This window comes from Aedes albopictus, chromosome 2 (assembly GCF_035046485.1).
Source record: "Aedes albopictus strain Foshan chromosome 2, AalbF5, whole genome shotgun sequence".
In the NCBI taxonomy this organism is placed as follows: Eukaryota; Metazoa; Arthropoda; class Insecta; order Diptera; family Culicidae; genus Aedes; species Aedes albopictus.
Genome location: NC_085137.1, coordinates 344,633,305 through 344,655,000, shown reverse-complemented (window position 1 = coordinate 344,655,000; position 21,696 = coordinate 344,633,305). Strand labels below are relative to the sequence as shown.

General features: G+C 41.8%; 1 protein-coding gene across 3 annotated transcripts; it reads right to left on the bottom strand.

The window, feature by feature from the left end:
- Nucleotides 1-560: 560 nt before the first annotated feature.
- Nucleotides 561-5,908, bottom strand: LOC109408284 (uncharacterized). Of its 3 annotated transcripts, none has more exons than XM_029853794.2 (4): nt 5,438-5,908; nt 5,127-5,354; nt 4,149-5,050; nt 561-1,218 (listed from the first exon to the last, which is right to left on the bottom strand). In XM_029853794.2, exons 3-4 carry the CDS (start codon nt 5,038-5,040, stop codon nt 1,142-1,144), a joined length of 969 nt encoding a protein of 322 aa, XP_029709654.1. In that variant the 5' UTR covers nt 5,041-5,050; nt 5,127-5,354; nt 5,438-5,908; the 3' UTR covers nt 561-1,141. The 3 variants fall into 3 exon arrangements, 2 of the variants coding, with proteins under 2 accessions (XP_029709654.1, XP_029709653.1); XM_029853793.2 differs by having other exon boundaries at nt 4,149-5,045; XR_002129774.3 differs by lacking the exon at nt 4,149-5,050.
- Between the last annotated feature and the right edge of the window lie 15,788 nt (nt 5,909-21,696).

Here is a 21,696-nt window from a genome sequence, read left to right as displayed (position 1 = left end):
ATGCGAGCCTAGAGATCCTGGCATGGGTGAAACCTCTCATGAACCGCTTCTGGGAGCTCTCGCTAAGGTTACTTATCAAGTGTGAAGTGAGCAACACACTTGTGATTGGAAACTTCGACAAAATGCTCAGTCTGAACACTCAGTCAAAATTCATGAGAATCTATCTTTTCTACACGTCGTTTGACATAAGCCTACCAAGTTCTAACCCTCCTCGTGTACACTTCATCAATGACAGTTCCTCTGTTAAATACGATCTGTCCGTGAAACAAGCTATTTAGAGAATACCAGATCAACTTCGGTGTATATCTGTTCCTCGCATTTTAAACGAAGAAAAGTACCAAAATGTCAATTCCTGTAAGAAATTCTTCACTGATGGGTCTCGCATTAATGGATTAATAAATGATGCTGAGCTGGCAGCAATCAACTTCGCTTTGGGGATGATTTCCAACATGCCCGTAGACCATTTCTTCATCTTCTCGGGTAGCCTTAGTTCGATTGAGGCACTCCGGTCGATGAAACCTGTAAAACATCTGTTATGTTTGAGTAACCACACAGAAGAATACTGTTTAGTACACTGGATCGAAATACAACCCAGCTAGCTTTATTACTTGACTATTTATAGCCCCGTCACAACAATAACAATGATTCAGCTATTCAGTAAACTTATGTAAAACTACACATCATCACTACTACCACAACACCCAAACACAGTATTTACAATTGCACGGATCAGCCGCCGGCCGTGTTCACTTCTTCTGACTTAAGCGGGCATTACAATACCTTTCCCTTTTAGTTAAAAATTCATTTTGTTTAATTCATTTATAATAGAATCTATAAATATCAAAACTATAATTTCAGTACAATTCATGTTGAATAAACAAAATCTTCGTGAATTTTCTTCTTCTTCAATCGTGTAGATCTTCTCAAAATCCGTGACGAATCTGGTGTCGGGGTTTCCTGGGGTTGTAGTATTCTGGGATGTAGTTCACGCGATGCAGGTAGAGGTCGTTCAGGGCTTGGAGTGAACCCTCTGAATTCATCCTCACTCCCATCGTCCAAATCCTCAAACCTCCTTTTCGAACCTCTGTTGCTGTCTGACTGTCCATTTTCGCTGTTCAGTTCCGGAAGAAGGAGCGTCACCTTACGCCTTCGCCCTATCTGATCCCGAACTTTCACCTGCCCCTTGTGGGCCGAGACGAGAGTCGATCCGACAGAGATCTGTAAGATATTTTGAGAAATTCTTTTAATAAAAATAGCATCTAACCATTTTTCAGCATCTTTAGTATTATGATTTTTATAATAAACCTTATCTCCCAACTTCAAATTAGTATAAGGATCTCGATCATCGGTTACAGCAACTTCTCTTCTCCATTCTAATGGTTCGGCTAGATGTTGTTTATAGTTGGCCTTTGGGTTTATTAAATCCAAAGCTGTTTTTGGTTTAAAGCTCAAAACATTCTCCGAAGGGTATTTTCCCCCTTCCGGTAAGCAAGTATTTCGATAATTAAAGAGGAAAAAGTTGATTTTATTTTGAATATCCAAACTCCTCATAGTCGGATCCAGAAGAAATTTCTTCAAAACTTCTTTCGATACTCTTACTAGCCGTTCCGCTTGACCATTGCTTTGCGGGTGATATGGTGGGCTTTTAAAAACTTGAATTCCTTGTTTTTCTAGAAATTTTACAAAAAAACTCGAGTTGAAAGGTGGGCCATTATCCGTTACTACTACATCTGGGAGGCCAAATCTTGAAAAGAGCTCTATAAACTCCTTCACAACTTTTTCTGCATCAGTGCCATACTTCATCCAAATTATTTCAAGCCATTTAGAATAGCTATCGACAATTAAGAGAAAAGTTCGCCTTTCAAAATAGAAAAAGTCAGCATGGATTCTGCTGAAAGGCCTCGTAGTAGAAATCCATTCAGAAGTGCCTTTGTGGGTTGGAACCACAGCTGTTTTAATGCATACCTCACAGTTTTTAACAAACGATTCGATATCACTATTTATTCCGAACCAATATATACTTCTTCTAGCTTGCTGCTTCATTTTCACTATCCCCGCATGATTGGCATGAAGGATTTGTAGAACTTTCTGTTGCAAAGAAGATGGAACAATTACTCTATCTTGAAAAAGCAAGCATCCATCTATTTCTTCTATGTCCTGATGCTGTGAGAATATATTTTGAAAACATTTGTCAAATCTCTCTGGCCAGCCATTTTTCATAAAGGACAAAACTTGTTGTAAATACAAGTCTTTCTTAGATTCTTTTGCGATCGCTGTGAAATCTAGAGGCAATTCTTGAGAAAAGTTCAAGTTTTTGATGTACTGTTTTTCTAGACTTTTTGGAACCTCCATTTCCAATGGAAAGCGTGAGCAGAAGTCAGCGTTAGCCATTTTATTTGCTGGTCGGTACTCTATGTTGTAGTCGTAAATTGCCAATTCGATTACGTAACGCTGAATTCTAGTAACTGAAATGGAGTTCCGTCCTTCTTTACCTAGTATACCTAGGAGGGGCTTGTGGTCTGTGAAAATGGTAAAATTTTGACCAAATAAAAATTTGTGAAATTTTTTTATTGTTGACACAACCGCTAATGCTTCCAAGTGAAGAATCGGGTATTTTTTTTGCGCTTGATTAAGCGAAAACGAAGTGAACCATATGGGTTTTTCTACGCCATCGATGACATGCGAAATAACTCCGCCCAAACCGTACGAAGAAGCGTCGGTGCTCACCACAATAGGCTTTTTCGGGTCGTAAAATGCTAAGACATTGGCATTTAGCAGTTTATCTTTACATTCTTGAAAAGATTCGTCACATCTAAAATCCCATAGAAACTTCACCTCCTTTTTAAGTAAATTATACAAAGGGCTTAGCGTTGTCGATAAATTTGGCAAAAATTTTCCATAATAGTTCACCAGCCCCAGAAAAGCCTTAAGCTCCGTAGCATTACTTGGCTTTTGTGCTTCTACAATGGTTGAAACCTTTTCTGGATTAGGTTGGAGTCCATTGTCCGTTATTATATGTCCCAAATACGGTAGACTTGTTACAAAAAATTTACATTTCTTAAAGTTCACTTTAACGTTTGCACTGGCTAATCTATCTAATACCAACATTAGTTTTCTATAACAATCTTCAAAGTCCTTTCCTGCAATAAGAACATCGTCAAGATAAACATGTACGTATTCGATCCCTTGCAAAATTGTCTCCATCACCTGTTGAAATATTGCTGCACTTGACGAAGCGCCCTGTGGTAGTCTGTTGTATGTGAAAAGACCTTTGATTGTATTGATAACTACCAATTTTCTTGAACTTGATGACAACTGTAGCTGAGTGTAAGCTGTTGCTAAGTCCAAGGAGCAGAAAATCTTACAGCCCGCCAATGACGCGAATAAATCCTGGGCAGTGGGTAACGGGTAAGTATTGGATATTAACACCTTGTTTATAGATGCTTTGCAGTCTATTACTAGTCTGATATCGCCATCTTTTTTAATAATTACCACCACTGGAGATGCCCATAAACTGGTTTTAATGGGCGTAATGATATTATCCCTTTCCAACAAACTTAAATGATCCAATACTTTGTCTCTGAGCCGATAAGGCACATCGTAAGGTTTTCTAAAAATAGGGCGATCCTCTTGTAGTACCAGATTCGCTTCAAATCCAATAATAGGAGAGGAGAAGTCTCTATTGAAAGTTTCATCATAGCGCTGTTTAATTATCTTCATAGCGTTGTCCTTGTTATCTTCTATGCTGTTTACCATGCCAAAACTGCCAGATTTTGAAAAATGCGTAAAATTATCACGCCAACCTTCACAAAAAATGTCCAACCAGTCTCTTCCAATCAGTGATGTAAATTGATGATTTCCATTCAAAACTACTAATTCCAATTTAGCTAAAATTCCATTTAAAAATACTGAAACTGAAGCTTTACCATAAATTTCCAAATTTGATCCGTTGATCACAATCAATTTCCTATTACTGTTCCTCAAGCTGATACTACTAAATTTCTCCACAAAATCGGCCTTACTCATCACAGACACAGCCGAACCACTGTCTACCTCCATTAAACAAGATGTTCCTTCTATTTTGACCTCGAGTAGACAAGGTTTGCTTATTTTTCTAATAGATGAGATCATAAGACATGGATAATCACCTTCATCCTCACTTTCCGAACTGTAATCTACTCGAAGCCTTTTGAAATAATCGTGAACTTCCTTAGATGCCGTGTCCTCCTTTACCGAATTCACCGACTCGCCTTGGCTGTTTTTGAATCGGTAGCAATTCTTTTGAATGTGACCGCGCTTCCTACAGAAATTGCAGACGAAATTTGCGTATCTACCTCTGCTCACATTCCGGTGCCCCGATCTTGACCGGCCTTCCATTCTTCTATAACTTGAACGTCCATCCTCATTCCTGCCATAATTCCTATCTCTGGACCTACTACGGCTACGATCTCTTCTTTCAACTCTAGATTGTCTGTTTCCAAGACGGTTCCTGACTGAATTGACTCCAACTGCTGCTCCAGTTTCGGCAAAATACTGGCTATTATTGTTCGCCATTTCGAAACCTTTTATGATCCTTTCTGCTGACTTCAAGCTTAGTTCCTCTTCATTCAACAATCTTTTCTGCAATTCTCTATTGTACACTCCAAAAACTAACTGATCGCGTATGGCGGAGTCGCGAAACGCTCCGAAGTCGCAAGATTCGGCTAAATGCTTCACTGCTAATACGTAATTCTCTCCACTTTCCGTAGGGCTTTGTCGTCTACAACGGAACTTATAACGTAACATGATTTCTGAATCTATTTTATCTAATCGCTCCTTTAATTTTTTTGTTATCTCCGCATAAGACAACGTTTTGAGATCTGTAGCAGGATATAAAAGCTTTAGCTCTTCGAAAACGGCTAATCCAGCACAGCTCATAAAAACATCCTTTTTACGCTCTTCTACTATATTATTAGATGAAAAAAAATACTCAATCAACTCAACATAGTTGGAAAAACTTGTTCCGGGTACATAAGGGTCGATTGTACCGATCAACGCCATTTTGACTGCACTGAATGAAAATCACAACAGTTAAGCACTTGCAATCAGTAATCACGGGGAGAATAATGGAAAAAATATCCACGTACCTGTTTCTACTTTGATGATTACCCAGGAATTCGTTTTCCAGCCTCTTGTCCACTCCAGAACACCAACGATGCCACCCGTCACCAGAAACCGCCTATGTCCATACAAAACTCAGCACTCGCCGCTGCTATCGCACCACCGGAATCCCTTTTCAATTCCCAATTCACTTTTCTTCCTTCTGGCTCTCTCTTGCCGTTGTCTGAATTTTTCTGGCGTCGCTATCCGACCGGCTAGAAACACAAAAGGACAACGGTGTAATGGCTACACTATGGCACTTTCGTAACACTATGATTATTCGCCAGACAATTCTCACCTTGTGCGACACGCCAACAACCAACTTCCAACAGCGCAAATGCTACTTGGCCGGAAGATAAACAGCCAAACACAATCCGCGGATGAGTCACAATTTAATCACTGCTCCAATCCTTTCTACTGCAACACCGTTCCAAAACGCCTCACTGACCGCACTATCGAAATCTTTGCCGCCGATTATTATACTGCCAACTGCAATTGTTCTCAACCTTGTTTATCACTCGTCGCCAGCTGTTATGTTTGAGTAACCACACAGAAGAATACTGTTTAGTACACTGGATCGAAATACAACCCAGCTAGCTTTATTACTTGACTATTTATAGCCCCGTCACAACAATAACAATGATTCAGCTATTCAGTAAACTTATGTAAAACTACACATCATCACTACTACCACAACACCCAAACACAGTATTTACAATTGCACGGATCAGCCGCCGGCCGTGTTCACTTCTTCTGACTTAAGCGGGCATTACAACATCCATCTTACTTTCTTACAAAAATAAGGGAGCAGATGAGTGCACTGGTCGAAAGATCGTACAAGATTACCTTTGTGTGGGTCCTCTCACATTGCTCAATTTATGGCAATGAGAAAGTGGACTCTCTCGCAAAGGTGGGCGTATAGGAAGGTGAGATCTACGATAGATGAATTTCACATGATAATTTTTTCCATTTTGTTCGCCAGAGTTCTCTTCAAAGTTGGCCAAACATTCTGTCGAAAGTGCTCCACGCGTTCGGACGGTTTTTTATTGCTCCTCTCTTTACAATATAGTGCCACTGTTCGTTTGCGGCGGCTATTGTTTTCCCGGATCGTGAATTTGCTTTGTTTGGTGCTTCGCCACCCGGTCATTAGTACTTTTGAACTTATACATTGGTGAGAGTGTTTGCTGCGAGTGCGGATATCAAATCAGTGACTCTTTTAGTGTGACGATTGCACGTTGAAGGGATCCAATCCCTTCACCCACCATGAATCAAAAAAAGCCTCCGGATGATTGTGCTGGAAGTAAACTTCCAAGTTGGATGCGGTCGGGTGATGAACTTGGCCAGACATGTGTGCTAATGATGCGTTTGAAAGAAGATCCAGGTTTAAATGTCACCAACGGCCCCGTACTTGCTACCAAAGCGTTTATCATTAGCGCTACGGTACAAGCGGCAATTGGATTGGAGAACATGAAAAAATTGAGAACAACCAAAGAAGCACGTGGTACCCGATACATTCTGCGCACTGATTCGATCATCGTCCGGGACGCTTTGTTGAAAATTGAGAAACTCGCGGATGGTTTACCGGTTGAAATTATCCAGCATCCAACTCTCAACGTGTCATGTGGGATCATCTACGATACTGACTCCATTCACGAAACAGAAGAATATCTGCTTCGAGAACTTGCACCACAAGGAGTGGTTCATGTTCGCCGAATTCGTAAGCGAGATGGGGAACGCTTTAAGAATCTTCCATTGCTTGTGCTATCTTTCTCTAGCACGCAGGTTCCTGAGTTCATCTATGTTGGTTTGATTTGAGTTGCCGTAAAAGTCTATTATCCATAGGCTGACCAGACAGTAACAAGATAAAAACGGGACATATGAGCATAAAATACGGGACATACAAAATGTTCAAAGCTGAAATTATAATTTGTTTCATAAACACATTAGGAAACGATTATGTTCAAAAATTTCTCATCTTTTAAACTTGATTTTAAAAACTTTGGCTTAATAAGCTGTTATTGTTACTTGAGAAAGAATCAATCAAATAACTAAAAAGTTAAAGCGTACAAAAGTTAAATAATTATAAAACAATGAAAATACAAAGAAATAGTATGTTTTTCCGCAGTATTAAAAAGTGTTTTTCAACAAACTTCTAAGAAATTTAATTTTGAAGACAATTGAAGATAGTATGATTCATAACCGGTTAGAAAATAAGAGTTGTATTAGTTGAAGTCCAAATCACATTTTATTAATTTTTATTCATCATTTTATTCGCCTCTTAATTCTATTATTTTTGGCTAAAAGTTGGAGAAGCCATTTTCATAAAACTCTGTATATGTTTATTTTTGAATGTAATCATTTTATTTTGAATCGCATTATTGGAGTGATTGGAGTGATATCTTCAACTTCTTTCTGCTTGACTTAATAATTTCAATTGAAAATGATTCGTTGACTAAGAAAAAATTGAGAAATTAACATTTTATTCTAGTAAATTCCTGTAGAATTTCTGAATAATCTAAAGGGTATATTCTAATGTAATACAAAATTATAGCTCAACACCTCAAATATTACATTCTAAACTTGTTGAGAATTTGAATAAAAGCACGAAACACCTATTGAACTGTGAATTTCAGTAAGCTCTTAGGAAATATTTCTGATACTTCACGTCATTAATATTTAACTCGAAATTTTAACATGATGAACCTACACTTTTTAATCAAGAAATATCTGTTTCATTGAAAAGAGTAATGATTGGAAAATATTTCGAAGCATTATCTTAATAAGTCAAACTTAACTTTTTTTCTGTTAACACTAAGATTCTCGTTTTCCGAAAAATACGGGACATTTCGACCTTTTTCCTCAATACGACGGGACAATCCTAAAAGGTCATAAAAACGGTACTGTCCCGTTGAATACGGGACGTATGGTCAGCCTAATTATCCATCTCCTCTTCTTTGCTTCCGTTGTGGAACATATGGCCATGCTAAAAAAAACTGCGATCCATCCAAATTTGAACCAACTTGTCTCCGCTGCTCTCAACAACATGGGGAAGACGATCCTCTACCATGCCGAAGAGATCCCTACTGCAAGCAATGCAAAGGCGCGCATCCTGTAAGTTCTCGTGACTGTCCGGTTTACAAAGACGAGGAAAAGATTATTAAAATTAAGGTTGATCAGGGTCTATCATTTGGTGAAGCGCGAACTTTGTTCAATAGTAACTCTAATTCGTACTCGGCAGTGACAAAACAAACCACAGAAGATGAGAAGGACCGGCTCATAACCCATCTAAGAAAAGAGGTTGAGGTTCTTAGAAAAATTGTTAACAACTTGCGCTCTAACGATAATGTCCAAAAAGTTGTTGACACTACACTAACGAAGACTAACACTCGCTCGGAAAAAAATAATAAGGAAACATCTAGCAATGCAACGGAACTTAACACCAATACCAATAATCATGACAGACAAGGCAAGGGCAATGGAAACAAAAAGATTTGTAAACCAAATGCTTCGGAACTGGAAATGGACTTTGATCAACTAACAAACAAACGCAAATCTGAAAGAAATCCTCTGTCTCCCCCACATTCGCCAAATTCAAAAAAATCCACATCCAACAAAAAACATACAAAGTCGCCATCACCTCCGCGGTCACCACCGGTTTTCGCTGACATGTCAGATGATTCGATTTAAACGGTAATAAGGGTCACAAAATACGATAACGTTCACAAGGAATTCGACAGAAGATATTCAAATTCACTCCATTAAAATTCAACATTGACACAGCAATGATAAAGGACCCTGATTGTATTTCTGACACGGTACCACGCAAAACGCTTTCTTTTTCTGATTCTGAAAAACATGCTTCTTCGACCATAGCAGGCGAAGGAAAGAAGAATGTAATCTCTACCCTTCTGTGCAAAAGATTGCACTATAATGGGAACAAGGAAGACATTATTTCAAGTTCTATTCCTGAAACACACTCCTTGGGTTCGGCTGAATCTGCTTCCCATAAGCTACCAATATCTGCCTTGACAAATTCCTTTATCTACGACTCCTTTTACCAACAACACCAAGTACCAACTCATAGCCGCTATCAGACTACTGATCAATCTCGCAGCAGCCAGAGACGTGCAACGACAATATTCACCTGCAGTATCCCGGAAACCAGAGAATCGCCATGTGCGAAGCTTTCCACGCTGACCCTGACCGAGGATGTTCCGGGCATGCCCGATGAGCAGGGAATGAAATTATCAGCAAATTGAGACGAAAAACGGTGTTTTTCGAGCAACCGATTTTTTCTGTTTGTACTTTTCCTGTGAGAAATGTTTATCGGTCGTTGCTGTTTGTCCCCGATCAAAGATAGCCGAAAACTGGAAATCGCTCTTTTCATTTTCGCTATCCAACTTTATCGCCTGCAAAGTTATCGCGATAATTATCAGAAGGCAAATAACAAAAATTTGCCGCTAACGGGATTCGAACCTAGACCCTCCACAAAAATGTGTATGAGCGCGCACCATAACCACTCGACCACACAAGCTGCTCGAGAGAGGACAGAAATTTTATACATAAAAGCTACAGCCGGTGACGACGGGACTACGGAAAGGCGAACAAAGAGCAGAAAGCAAACCAGTCAACTTTTCATTGCTGATGATAATCGATTTTCGGCGCTGCGGAACGAGCGAAAACACATTCTCGGGAGAAACCCGGGTCTGAATTTATCGCACGTCTTTTTTCGCCGATATGGCGCGTGGGAGAGTTTTCTACAATCGCGATCGTGATTGATAATTTCATTCCCTGCCGATGAGCCTTCGGCGGCAGTCGGCGTGGACAGCCTCATTTCACAGGCAAGTAGCACATTTGCCCATAATTCCTTTCGAACAGATCACTCCCCTGCATCAAAATCGTTTTCAGATACATCGATCCATGCTAACAGCGCTTCCAGCAACGTAAATCGAAAAAAACTATGGTTCCAATGGAATATTCGTGGTTTATGGAGTAACCACGCCGAACTTCGTCAAATCATAGAGTTAAACCCACCATTGACTATTGGTCCCCAAGAGCTGAAAACCAACAAAACCAACCATATTCTCAAAAACTTATATGATTGGAATATTTCAGACAGAAACATCACAAATGGTGCTGGATACGCTGGCCTTGGTGTTCTAAACGGCATTCCACATCTTTTTTTAAGCATACCCACAACAATCCCTATTTGTGCTGCAACACTCGGTCCGCCTTATAACATAACCGTAGTGTCCGTCTACTTCCCGATCGGTACACCGAATAGTGAAATCATAACCAACTTAAATCTCCTGATGAAACACGGTAAACCTCCGTATCTCATAGGTGGGGATTTCAACGCAGCTCACGAGGCCTGGGGCAGTTCTAGGTCGACTTTGAGAGGACGTTCCCTACTCAATTGGATCGTCGACAATGGAATGCAAATCTTGAATGACGGAACTCCTACATTTATCAGTGGCGCACATGGAACATTCACTGCGATTGATGTTACGATCGCTTCGAACTGCCTTGCTCCCAGGCTATTTTGGGAGTCTAGCAAGGACACGGGAGGCAGCGATCATATCTTCTCATCGACGTATCTCGACACTGCGATCACAACCAAGAAAAAGCCAAGGCGGTGGCTGTATCACAACGCAGACTGGTCTGCGTTTCAAATGGACTTTGACAACTCGTTGGAACAAAATGCAAATTATTCCATAGAAAATCTCTCAAACAAACTTCTCGAAGCCGCTGAAAAATCCATTCCTCGGACATCTGGGAACGTTGGTGGAAAAGCCATGATATGGTGGAATAATACAGTAGAGGAAGCAGTAAAAAAAAGACGGAAGGCATTAAGAAAACTCAAAAAACTGTCTATGGAGAACACGAACAGACCACACGCGCTTAAAGATTTTCAACTGGCAAGAGCGTTTGCAAGAAAAACTATTCGTGATGCTAAGACAGACTCGTGGAAAATGTTTTGTGAAAGTTTTACACCAAACACAAGCTCAAAAGAAATGTGGGAAAACTATGGAAGATTGTGCGGGAAAACTAAGAAAATTGACGTTACTTTGGTGATTGATGGAGAGCATATATCGGATCCAGTCCCTGTCGCCGATATTCTCGCTGACAAGTTTGAAGATAGTAGTACTGATCAGTTTGAAACTGAGTTAACTTCAAGTGACGATGATTATGAAGAAACCCATTCTACTCAGGTGAGTGACTCGGATTCTCCACTGAACGAAGCTTTTTCGATGTCAGAGCTTATGGAAGCCATAAAAACGGCTAAGGGACAATCTGTTGGAAATGATTTGATTGGTTATCCCATGATTCAGAACCTGTCGATGAATGGTAAGTTGGAACTTCTTGATGCTTATAACAAGATCTGGGCAGAAGGGCGATTTCCTGAAGACTGGAAAAAGGCAATTGTTGTTCCTATTCCGAAAACAGAAACTGTTTATCGTGCAGCTGAAGGTTTTCGTCCAATATCATTACTCAGTTGCGTCGGCAAAGTTTATGAACGGATGGTTAATAGAAGACTAGTAAATTTTCTTGAAAGCGAAGGTTTTTTCCACCCAAATCAGCATGCGTTTCGCTCTGGTAAAGGCACTGGAACCTACTTTGTTCAACTAAGAGAAATTATTGAGAATGCTTTACTAAATGGCCAACATTGTGAAGTTGCCATTTTAGACATAAAAAAGGCATATGATCAGGCATGGCGGCCACACATAATGAAAAACATCAAACGTTTAAATGTCGGAAGCAATATGCAAGCCTGCATAGAGAATTTCCTTCGTGATCGTCATTTCCAGGTGACAGTTGGCAACCAAAAAAGTTCTACTCGAACGCAATTGAATGGGGTCCCACAGGGATCCGTGTTATCCGTAACCCTATTTTTAATTGCTATAAATGGTGTTTTCAAAGAGATACCAAAAAAAGTATTTTGTCTTATTTATGCCGACGATATTATATTAATTTCTGTTGGTAAATCGTATCGATGGGCAAGGCGCCGTATAGCTGGCGCCATTGAAAAAGTAAGTCGATGGCTTCATGAAGTACACTTTTCTGTGTCAGCTGAAAAATCTAAAATTATTCATATCTGTAATCGACGCCATCGATGGAAAGGTCAGAGAAAACCAATTAAAATTGATGGAACAGAAATCCCGGATGTTAAAACTGCGAAAATTCTTGGAGTATTTGTAGACAGTAAATGGAAATTTCAAAAACACTTCCGCGAAACTATCCGCAGTATGAAAACACGTATAAATCTCCTTAAAGCAATTTCCTACAGAGCAAATCGAATATCACTTGAACGAATCTTCGAAGCAGTATGTGTATCGAAACTTTTATATGGAGTGGAATTATTTGGAACTAAATGCATTAAACCGTATACTAAAGTGTATAACAAAGCTCTTAGGATTGTTACGGGAGCCTTCTGCACAACACCTGGATTTACCACCGCGATAGAAGCAGGAATTTTACCATTTGATAGTAGAGTATTTGAAACAATGATTCGGAGATATTGCAAATATGCTGAAAATCCTAATGTTACAAGTGCAATCATAGAATCTGAGGTGAAACAAATGTACACTGCAATAACTAGCTCGACCTTGCCAGACATCGGAAAACTGCTTTGGATTGGCCGTCGTCCGTGGAACAAACCAGCCCCTACTGTAGACTGGTCTGTACGAGAGATGACTAAAAAGTCCGAAACATCAACTTCAAATCGCTTGAAAGCCCTATCCATCATCGAAGGAAAATATCATAGCTATCATAAATTATACACGGACGGATCGAAAGCGGATGGCTTAGTGGGAATCGGAGTAAAAGGTCCTGATATGGTAGTATCTCATCAACTTCCGGAAGAATGCAGTGTTTTTTTCTGCCGAAGCAGCGGCTCTATTGAAAGCCATAGATCTTGCTCATTTCTCGCCAACGGTAATATTTTCAGATTCAGCTAGTTGCTTAGCTGCCATTGAAAAGGGAAGTATTAAACATCCATTTTTGCAATTGATAGAAAAGAAAATGTCTAATAAACAAATTGTTCTCTGTTGGATCCCCAGTCATGTTGGAATATCTGGCAACGAGGATGCTGATCGCGCCGCCAATTCGGGAAGAACAGGTCCAATTCTAACTACAACGGTTCCTGCTATGGATGCAACTCGGACAGTACGTGAACAAATTTGGAAAAGCCACCAACGGAAATGGGATTCTGAAAAGCATCACCTACTGAGAATTATAAAACCAACAGTTTATAAATGGAATGACCGTCCAAGAAGAGAAGAGCAAAGAATTCTCGTTGTCGTTTAAATCACACACGTTTCACAAAACAGTTCTAGATATTGAACACATTGTAATCGATTGTCCAGATTTCCAAGATGCAAGAAAAAAGTTCAAATTAAGTCAAAATTTTACTGTAGCGATGAGTAATAATAGAAGAGAAGAAAATAGGTTAATTTCATTTTTAAGAGACATAGAGCTGTATCATAAATTGTAATATGATTCAAAAAAAAAAAAAAAGTTGGCCAAATGATAGGCGAGATGGCCAGCTGGGACGGTGTGGTGTGGTGAGAGATGTGTAGGGGAGCCGCGATGTCACATACATGGGATGTATTTTCGACTTTGTTCGCTCTGCTGGTATAAAAGTTTAATTCGCTTGTGTTTTCTTCTCCAGTTTTTTTATCTCTGTTTTGTCCTCTTTGTGTTATCAAGCTGCTCTTGACCATCCGGAAGACCAAGTCACACAACAAGTTGGTACCAACACCACAAGGCACCGAATACGCTAGCAAGATGCGATTCAGCCCCGGATAAGCTGCAGTGAGGTCCAATCCTTACTCTGTTTATCTCTCAAAATGTGACCTTCTAGCCTCGAGCTGCCACGAGTACCATGGCTTCCACCCATTACGAACAGATATCATTAAAAAGTTATTACTCTGTATATTGCATACTCTTAAGTACAAGAAATATCTTCGGCTCCGTAAAGCGTTATACGCGATTGAGCCCTAAATAAATGAACTAGATAAAAAAAACCCTACCAATGAAAACAAAAATCATTAAATTCTGAGAACCTTCGTACTCTGAAATAAATTTTGTTGTGGAAACTACCGATTCCATAGTAAAATTAATAACCTTACCTATGATTTTCCACCGACAACAATATCTGTTAAGTTCACTGAAATATTATTGAAGTTACAATGCATTGTGGTAAATTCGACCAAAAGCGTAGTCGCCTCCAAGAACATGGCCATTCGTAGCACCTTTTTCCAGCACAGCCTCCTGTATCGTTACACCTGGAGATCACCACAACAAACGGAATCGCAAATCGACCACGTTCTGATTGATGGACGGCACTTCTCCGACATTATCGACGTCAGGACCTATCGTGGCGCTAATATCGACTCCGATCACTACCTGGTGATGGTTAAACTGCGCCCAAAACTCTCCGTTATTAACAACGTACATTACCGGCGGCCGCCCCGGTACGATCTAGAGCGACTGAAGCAACCGGATGTCGCCACCGCATACGCGCAGAATCTCGAGGCAGCGTTGCCGGACGAGGGTGTGCTCGATGTGGCCCCTCTAGAGGACTGCTGGAGTACAGTGAAAGCAGCCATCAACAACGCAGCCGAGAGCACAATCGGGTACGTAGAACGGAGTCGACGAAACGATTGGTTCGACGAGGAGTGCAGAGCGGTTCTGGAGGAGAAGGATGCAGCGCGGGCGGTAATGCTGCAGCATGGAACCCGACAGAATGTGGAGCGATACAGTCAGAAGCGGAAGCAGCAGACCCGTCTCTTCCGGGAGAAAAAGCGCCGCCTGGAAGAAGCGGAGTGCGAGGAAATGGAACTGCTGTGCCGTTCACAGGAAACACGCAAGTTCTACCAGAAGCTCAACGCATCCCGCAAAGGCTACGTGCCGCAAGCCGAAATATGCAGGGATAAGGAAGGGAGCCTCCTGACGGACAAACGTGAGGTGATCGAAAGGTGGAAGCAGCACTTCGACGAGCACCTGAATGGCGAAGAGAATGTAGGCACGGAGGACCAAGGCAGCGGAGGAAATGACTATGTTGGTGCAGCAGAGGACGGGAACGAACCAACTCCCACGCTGAGGGAAGTTAAGGATGCCATCCACCAGCTCAAAAACACCAAAGCGGCTGGTAAGGACGGTATTGCAGCAGAACTCATCAAGATGGGCCCGGAAAAGTTGGCCACCTGTCTGCACCAGTTAGTAGTCAAGATCTGGGAAACCGAACAGCTACCGGAGGAGTGGAAGGAAGGGATAATCTGTCCCATCCACAAGAAAGGCGACAAGTTAATGTGTGAGAACTTTCGAGCGATCACCGTTTTGAATGCCGCCTACAAAGTGCTATCCCAGATCATCTTCCGTCGTCTTTCACCTAAAGTAAATGAGTTCGTGGGAAGTTACCAAGCCGGTTTCATCGACGGCCGGTCGACAACGGACCAGATCTTCACCGTACGGCAAATCCTCCAGAAATGCCGTGAATACCAGGTCCCAACGCACCACCTGTTCATCGACTTCAAAGCGGCATACGACAGTATCGACCGCACAGAGCTATGGAAAATTATGGACGAGAACAGCTTTCCCGGGAAGCTGACTAGACTGATAAGAGCAACGATGGACGGTGTGCAGAACAGCGTAAGGATTTCGGGTGAGCTATCCAGTTCATTTGAATCTCGACGGGGACTACGACAAGGTGATGGACTTTCCTGCCTACTATTCAACATCGCCCTGGAAGGTGTTATGCGACGAGCCGGGCTCAACAGCCGGGGTACGATCTTCACGAAATCCAGCCAATTTGTCTGTTTTGCGGATGACATGGATATTATTGCCAGAACATTTGGAACGGTAGCAGAACTGTACACCCGCCTGAAACGTGAAGCAGCAAAGGTCGGACTGGTGGTGAATGCGGCTAAGACAAAGTACATGCTGGTAGGTGGGACTGAGCGAGACAGGACAAGCCTTGGCAGCAATGTTACGATAGACGGGGATACTTTCGAGGTGGTAGAAGAATTCGTCTACCTCGGTTCCTTGCTAACGGCTGACAATAACGTGAGCCGTGAAATACGAAGGCGCATCATCAGTGGAAGTCGTGCCTACTATGGGCTCCAGAAGAAACTGCGGTCAAAAAAGATTCACCCCCGCACCAAATGTACCATGTACAAGACGTTAATAAGACCGGTGGTTCTCTACGGACACGAGACATGGACGATGCTCGAGGAGGACCTGCAAGCACTCGGAGTTTTCGAGCGACGGGTGCTAAGGACGATCTTCGGCGGTGTGCAGGAGAACGGTGTGTGGCGGAGAAGAATGAACCACGAGCTCGCTGCACTTTACGGCGAACCCAGCATCCAGAAGGTGGCCAAAGCCGGAAGGATACGGTGGGCAGGGCATGTTGCAAGAATGCCGGACAACAACCCTGCAAAGCTGGTGTTTGCAACTGATCCGGTTGGCACAAGAAGGCGTGGAGCGCAGAGAGCACGATGGGCGGACCAGGTGGAGCGTGATCTGGCGAGTGTTGGGCGTGACCGAGGATGGAGAGCTGCAGCTGCAAATCGAGTATTATGGCGGCAAATTGTTGATTCAGTATTATCATGAATTTGATGTGAACTAAATAAATGATGAAAATGAAACGTAGTCGCCTCAACAACAAAGCATTGTCAATTTTTCCTGGACACGCATTTTACACAGTACGCAGTATTATTTAAAATACAAGGCTCAGCTGTTAAATTAAGATTACTTTTGGTAATGTTAACTGTACTGCTAGTTAAATTTTCAGTGTTTTAGTGAATTTAACTGGAAAATGTTGTTGGTTGAAAATCATAGGTACTGTAAGTTAGTAATTTTACTATGGAATCGGTAGTTTCCACAACAAAATTTATTTCAGTGTAACAATTTGTACGATAATAAAAGCACAGAATTGGCGCCAAGGGAGGGGTTTTTCCCAATTTCGGCTAAAGGCGGAGGGGCGCCTAGTGTATCAAGCGTTTTTTTGGGGGGGGTGAGTTTAACACCCAACCTACCCCCCCCCCCCCTTGTGCACACGGGATTGCAGTCATATAAGAAACTTACAGTACCCGAACGAAAATTTTGCTTTTATTCTGAATTCATTGTTTTATGTTCTAAGTAAGCTCAGGATGGCCTGAAAATTTTTTTCGTGAAAGCTATGCTGAAAAGTTGGATATGATTCAGTTAGTGTGCATTGGTAGGAATAAGAAAAAAGTTTTTGTAATGTTATGCTATAGATTTTGGTTTGGCTTGCAGTCATTCAAATCAGAAGGAAACAGATTTTGTCTATTTTCCGACGTTTCGGTGCAATGTATTTTGCCTTCTTCTTGGGATCATAGAATTCTGTTTTTTTTTGTCATGGGGTGGTTTGATCGTATTTTAAATTGTCGTACTTTTTTTTCTTGTACCGACTTTTCGAACCCTCTAAGCAGAATACCCTCTATGAATGAGTGTATAACTGACACTGAGGAAGATTACAAGTGGTAGTCGAAATACGCGTATCTGTCAAAGGATAAGCAACATAGGGCGGAATTAAAAGGTACGAAATTGATTACACTCATTCATAGTACTTTTTTTGTTTACGCATCACGTTGCTTAAACTAGGGTGCACTACTTCGGTATTCTGTTTCATTACTTACAGTTCATTACTTAAATTACAACATTTCATTCATTATAAGTAATAAAACAGAATACCGAAGTAGTGCACCCTAGCTTAAACAACGTGATGCGTAAACAAAAAGTACGACAATTTTAAATTAGATCAAACCACCCCATGACAAAAAAACAGAATTCTATGATCCCAAGAAGAAGGCAAAATACATTGCGCCAAAACGTCGGAATATAGACAAAATCTGTGTCCTTATGATTTGAATGACTGTATGCCAAACCAAAAATTGTGTGAATTCTAACAGTCGATAATTCAAGTTATGCTATAGATTGTAAACGGTTATTCTAGAACCCAAAACATATCAATATCTAAACTGTCGCATAAACATTTTCAGCTAGGTTGCGCCGTTGAAGGCTCCACTTTGCAATACAACGTTGCCCGTCATATAAATGAAACGGTTGACATTTATCCGACTTGACACCGTTCTCAAAATCACATAACGGTGTGGTTCATATTCCACAGTTCGCTGTGAATTCATTTCGAGCTTAGGCCGGATTTGGCATTTGCCAAATACCTGCCAGAGGAAGCACAGTGGAAGCACTGAAATGACACGTTTTTGTACCCCTCTGCAAAGTTTCATTTTCCTGTAGCTCCTCATCCACAGATATCGATTGTTGGGGTTTAATCAAGCGTCAATTCCAAAACTTTAAACATTCTATTGTTGAAAATGGAGCTTTCAGTTTTTGGTGGTTTCGATAGTTTGTTTTAAACATTATTAGCTATACTTTAACTCTTTAACGAACAAATTAAGCTAACATGTAAATATAGTCTTTTTCGAAAAATGTAACATTCGCGCCCAAGGTCGATTTTAAACCACCCATGTTCGGATACTAAGTTTGAAAAACATTTGCTCTCATCGGAAACCGCGATATTTGCTCCCGCTTAGGACTTCAAAAGACCAATTCGCCAAAATAAACCCGCTGAGTGTCATCGAGAATACCGCGCAATCGAGCTTTCAACAGCGCTTCAGCTGGAGACTTTCAGTAAATTTTCGCCAACCGGTTTGTCGCAGACAGCACTTAATACCCCCACCGTAGACTTTGAGCTAATTTATCATTGCCATTTTCCACCCACTGAAAACTCAATTGAGCATTGGACGACGACGACGACAGCAACGGCGACGATGACGACGGGTCTCGGACTTGGGAAGCGCAACCGATAAATGGAGCGCAGCTACGCCAATTTGTCAACTTGGTGCAGCAATACGCGGGCATGCCATCGCCATCAGGCGCATCGCACATCGCAACGTCCCCATCACCCAGCGTCATATTTAAAAATCAATTAACTTTAATTACACAGCTTCCGTCCCGGCTGTTGGAGGTGTCCTGCTGGTCGGGGTCCGGGGTTCAAGTGAATTACGACAATACAAAAGGGAGCAGCGAGGATGAACAAAAGCCGAAGTCAAAGCGCACCTCATTCTGTGCAGAAATGGCCATCATACGCCACCGGAAGGGACACGATGATCCGTTAAAGTTTTTCCTTGACGTAGGCAGCCAGTAATTAGCGTGGTTCTATTAATTAAACCGAGATAATGTAAGAAACTTAAAGGAACTGCTTTCTTTGAAAAAGGAGTAAACGATGTTTTCTTTCCGGAATCCGGTATAGTGTAGGCGAAGAACGGTTTGCTTGAGATCTAGCAGAAAGTTCTAGAGATTGGAATTGGGTTAAAAAAAGGAGAATTAAATGTGAATAATGACGTCGTGAACCACTGTTCATTTTATTTAGCCTGTTGTTTCTAACTTGCAAAGCCCAAGTATAAACAAAATCATTTTGATCTTTATAATATACGTAAACCAGATGGCATCGAATATTAACAGCCGACTCTAGAGCCACAGCATTCTCTATTTGGAACATTTGTTATTTATTACAGTTGAATTATTCTTAAAGAACTGTCTATTACGATATAAATGAAATTTCTTGATTAAACGATGCCTACATGTCTATTAGCTTATTATATCAACGGAGTCACACCGGCAGCTGCATGCTTCCGCCATCAGCACTATGTCCTTGTGTCCCGTTTGCCACCTACTCAAAAGCTTTTTTCCGCCAAATTTAACACTTTGTGTCACGCTTCTTCACGCTGCCACGCCACCATGATTCACGTTCCGGCAAAAATCCTCATTTCATTCGTGAATCCGTGCCCCGTCCTATGTATTTGGTAGCCCGAATAAAAAGAAGCTAGTTCAAGCGACGATTCCGTGGGCCGCAGCAGGAGTGTGAGCATGGAGCATGCTTGAGCAAAAAATGAAAGTATGCTGTTCTTCTTGTTCTCATTGTTCAGCCTTCCTCCTTCTGACGAAGGGGCCTCAAAGTTCTTTAACCTCACGTAGAGCGGAAAAATATGCTTCGCTCTTCGTTTTTCACCCACCGCACCATAGCAAGTGGCGCAAAAAAAAGCGACAATTCAGCAGGAATAGTGAGAGGCAAAGCCCAGCAAAATAATAGCCAAAGAGGAAAAGCCTCACGCGACGCAGCTTTTCTGCCACTTTGATCCTGAGGACGATGGCGGACAGTGGGAAAGATTTCAAAAAGGGCAAATTGTTTTAAAATAAAATATGTTAAAAATGAGAAAAATTATGTTACGGTATTTGAATACTATGGAACGGAAATTAGTTATAGTTGGTTTCAGACATGGTTGCCAGTTTCCATGAAAAATGAGGGTACTAGTTATGGTCGTCCATAAAGTCATAAACCTCTACTTCCCTACCCTGTGTTGACTACAAAGTAACTTTAGTCCAGCGCAGAGCGTTAGTAGAGCACTATGTTCGTCGGTCTTGGGCGATGTTCCTCCAGTTTTATGGAACATGCCGGATTCCCAGGTCTACTTCAACCGCGTATAGCCGTCTATGAAGTCCCTATTTCCCTGCTGAATATTGTTGTCGGTATTCTTTCTTCCGATATTCGCACTACTTGTCTAGTCCACTGAAGTAATCTTTTTCATCTCAAAGGAGAGCAAGGATAACGTGTTCAAACAGACATCCGAATGACCCAGGTCCAAGTAGTGTGAGGTTAGGGGCCATCTCCTACAGGCAAAGTATAAGACAGAATATCACCTTCGACCCACTAAACACATTCCATTGGTGCCAAACTATACGTCTCTTCGGAACCACCAAGAAGGCATTGCTTCGGAGAGGGGCTAGTGCACATCGTAACCTCAAGCCTAGCGGCATAGCCATGCAGCAACGAACATCAGTGAACTGCTTTGGGGAGTCCACCAAGGTAGCATGCTGGCGCTTAGTCAACTTCCCGGGTGGTACTTACCACTCCCATTATCCTCGAAAGGCGGGCAGGTTCAACCACCACGCCTGCGCACAACTGTCGCAAGCATCAAGAACTGATACTGAGTGCACCTCGGTTTGACCTGCTGAAGGCTCAAGTAGCACCAGATGGAGTTGTTGACCTGCCCTGGCCTTTACCTGCCCTGGCCAACCCCACGGCAGCAATGCTACCAGGATGATCTCCCCGAGGTCACTTAATCGCTGTAAGGATTGATTTCGACCTACGTAGCCGACTCCGAACCCTTGGAGCAATTTTTGTGTAGCGCCAGCACTAGCAATTCTCCGAATCTAGGCTTCATCTCCTCAGAAGCTTCAAGACGATGTGGGTGTTAGCCGTTCAAACGGCATTCTAGCCAAACTCATCCCTACACATCCTCTGGACATGATTGTCCGGAGTAGTGTCCTCCCCGTTTGTAGCAAGCATGCGGTAACTTATTGTGCAAAAGCGCGGGCTCACGAACAACATGTGTACCGCCCTTTCCTCTAAACCAGCACAAACCGGACATTCGGGAGAAATCGCATGTCGGAAGCAATCATGGCTTGAAAGGACCTGCAGGGCTCATGAGTCAGGTAAAATGTTACTTCCTC